Below are 2,130 nucleotides of genomic sequence, written 5' to 3'. Positions count from 1 at the left end.
AGCTTCCAAGACCAGGTTTTCGTATAAGACTGAGTAGTCCCCGCCTCGCGATCGGAACTAAGGGAGCATGGATGTCTTCGGGAAGAATAAGACACGGGGAAGTTAGAGGCTCCTTCACCGTGAGTCCGAGGAGCAAGCTCATAATTTCCGTATGTGCTCATGCATCGTCGGAAACCACTCGTGTTTCATGCTAGAATTTCTCGAAGCATAGGTAATCGGGGGGGCCCTCTGACAGCTAGTATCAGTCGTCCGGAAGCTCGTAGCGGGACTTCCCTTCTGCTCTCCTCCGTTCACGTTAGTTCATATCTTGATATGTGCCACGGACCCCGACGAGCTTCTTCACATCTTACTGTCCCTGGTTGAGGTTCGTGCAGAGGGAGGCGAGGAGGAGGAGGAGGAGGTGGTGGTGGAGGAGGAGGAGGAGGTGGTGGAGGAGGAGGAGGGAAGGGGAGGAGGGAAGGGGAGGAGGAGGAGGAGGAGGAGGAGTGATAATGATACAGGGAATGTCCTCCCTCTTGCTCCGCCTTCCCGTGCTCGCTGTGAGATCGATCGAAGAAATTTCTCTGCCGATGCTGCAGGAGAAGGTGACGGAGTTTGAGAAGCGCCGGGATGAGGTGAGCGGAAGAGTTCCTGTCTACCGCGTGGAGCGGAGGAGGATCATGATGGGAGAGTTTGGATGAAGGAGGGAGGAAGAGAGAGGAGGGTAGGAGGAGATGGGAGGAGAGGTGTGAAGAGTGGTCATGGAGGGACGGAAGGGGAGGGGAAAGCACTTGAGAGGAGGGAGGGAGGGAGAGGGAGGGAGGGACGAGAAATTAACACGTCACATGCAGATCCTTGACATGGAGGGAGTGCTAACGACGAGGTTCTGGCAAGGCTACGTGAGAGAAGTGATAAGGAATGTGACGAGATGAAGTTGTGTGAATGAAAGTCAGATCATTTCAAATTCCCTCTCCCTCTCCCTCTCCCTCTCCCTCTCCCTCTCCCTCTCCTCCTCCTCCTCCTCCTTCATCATCTCCTTCACTTCTCGTGGGTCCGGCTTGAAGACGTTCTTGGATGCTCTGATCGCAGCCCTGCTGGTCGCTCCGCTCCATCCTCTCTTGCGCGACAACTGCAGGAGCATGTTCAGCGTCTCACCAAAGGCAGCAGAGCAGAACAACATCGTTGCTCGCTTGCATCGCTCTGAACGTCTTCTGCACATCCTTCTCGTGCTTGTCCTCTACGTGGTCGAAGAGCCCATTCTTCTCCAGGTCTGCTTCCCACTCGTCGAACTTCCGCAGGTAGAACCCTTCCGGCGTGTCCTCCTGAGAAGAATCTCACGCGACGCTCGGAGGAGAAGGATGTGGACGTGGACGTGGAGGAGGATGGTGGAAGGGGGAGGAGGATGGAGGAAGAGGATGGGGAAGGGGGAAAGGGTGGTGGAGGAGGAGCAGGAGCAGGAGGCGGAGGCGGAGGCGGAGGCGAAGGAGGAGGAGGAGGAGAAGGAGGAGGAGGAGGAGGAGGAGGCACAGGCAACCTCTTGCACTTGCAATCGATAATTTCTCCTTGCAATGTCCAATGCCGTGTAAAAAAGCGAGTTGAATGCATTGACGTCAGCACCATACTTGATCAGCTTCTTGACTACTTCCGCTTTCCTGTGAAACATGTCAAGCCCAGAAGTCGCCCCTTATCCTCCTCCTCCCCCTCCCCCCCTCAAACCCAACCCTTCCTCCTCCTCTTCCTCCTGCTTCATTCATAATCTCCTCCAAATTCTCGTCTCCCTCTCGCCCATATCTCCTGCTTCCCCTCTGCCCTCGTCCTCGTCCTCGTCCTCGTCCTCGTCCTCGTCCTCGTCCTCCTTGTTCATCATCACCCGAAGAACGCAGCAACCATCAGCGGCGTATCCCCGTTGAGGTTCTTTGCCTCGATGTCTCCTTTCGTCTTCACCAGCATCGCCAGCACTTCCACCTCCCCTCTCGCCGCGCAGCAGTGAAGTGCTGTGTTGCCTTCCCTGTCCTTGTGATTCACTTCCGCTCCCAGCGAGACCAAGACAGAGGCTGCATCCCCGTCAGCCCCCCAGCAACAGCCCAGCTGCCTTACCGATCTCCACGGAGCCGCTGTTAGCGGCGTAATGCAAGGCCGTTTCCCCTTGAC

General features: G+C 56.5%; 1 protein-coding gene across 1 annotated transcript; it reads right to left on the bottom strand.

Moving 5' to 3' along the window:
- Positions 1-1,543: 1,543 nt before the first annotated feature.
- GUITHDRAFT_53343 (hypothetical protein) lies at positions 1,544-2,055 on the bottom strand (the record flags this gene model as incomplete). The annotated part of the gene is made up of 2 exons (XM_005817689.1): positions 1,544-1,631; positions 1,850-2,055. Coding segments are annotated over 2 exons (294 nt in total), but the record flags the coding sequence as incomplete, so codon positions are not given.
- Between the last annotated feature and the right edge of the window lie 75 nt (positions 2,056-2,130).

This window comes from Guillardia theta, assembly GCF_000315625.1.
Source record: "Guillardia theta CCMP2712 unplaced genomic scaffold GUITHscaffold_670, whole genome shotgun sequence".
NCBI lineage: Eukaryota > Cryptophyceae > Pyrenomonadales > Geminigeraceae > Guillardia > Guillardia theta.
This window is presented reverse-complemented; position numbering and strand designations above follow the sequence as displayed.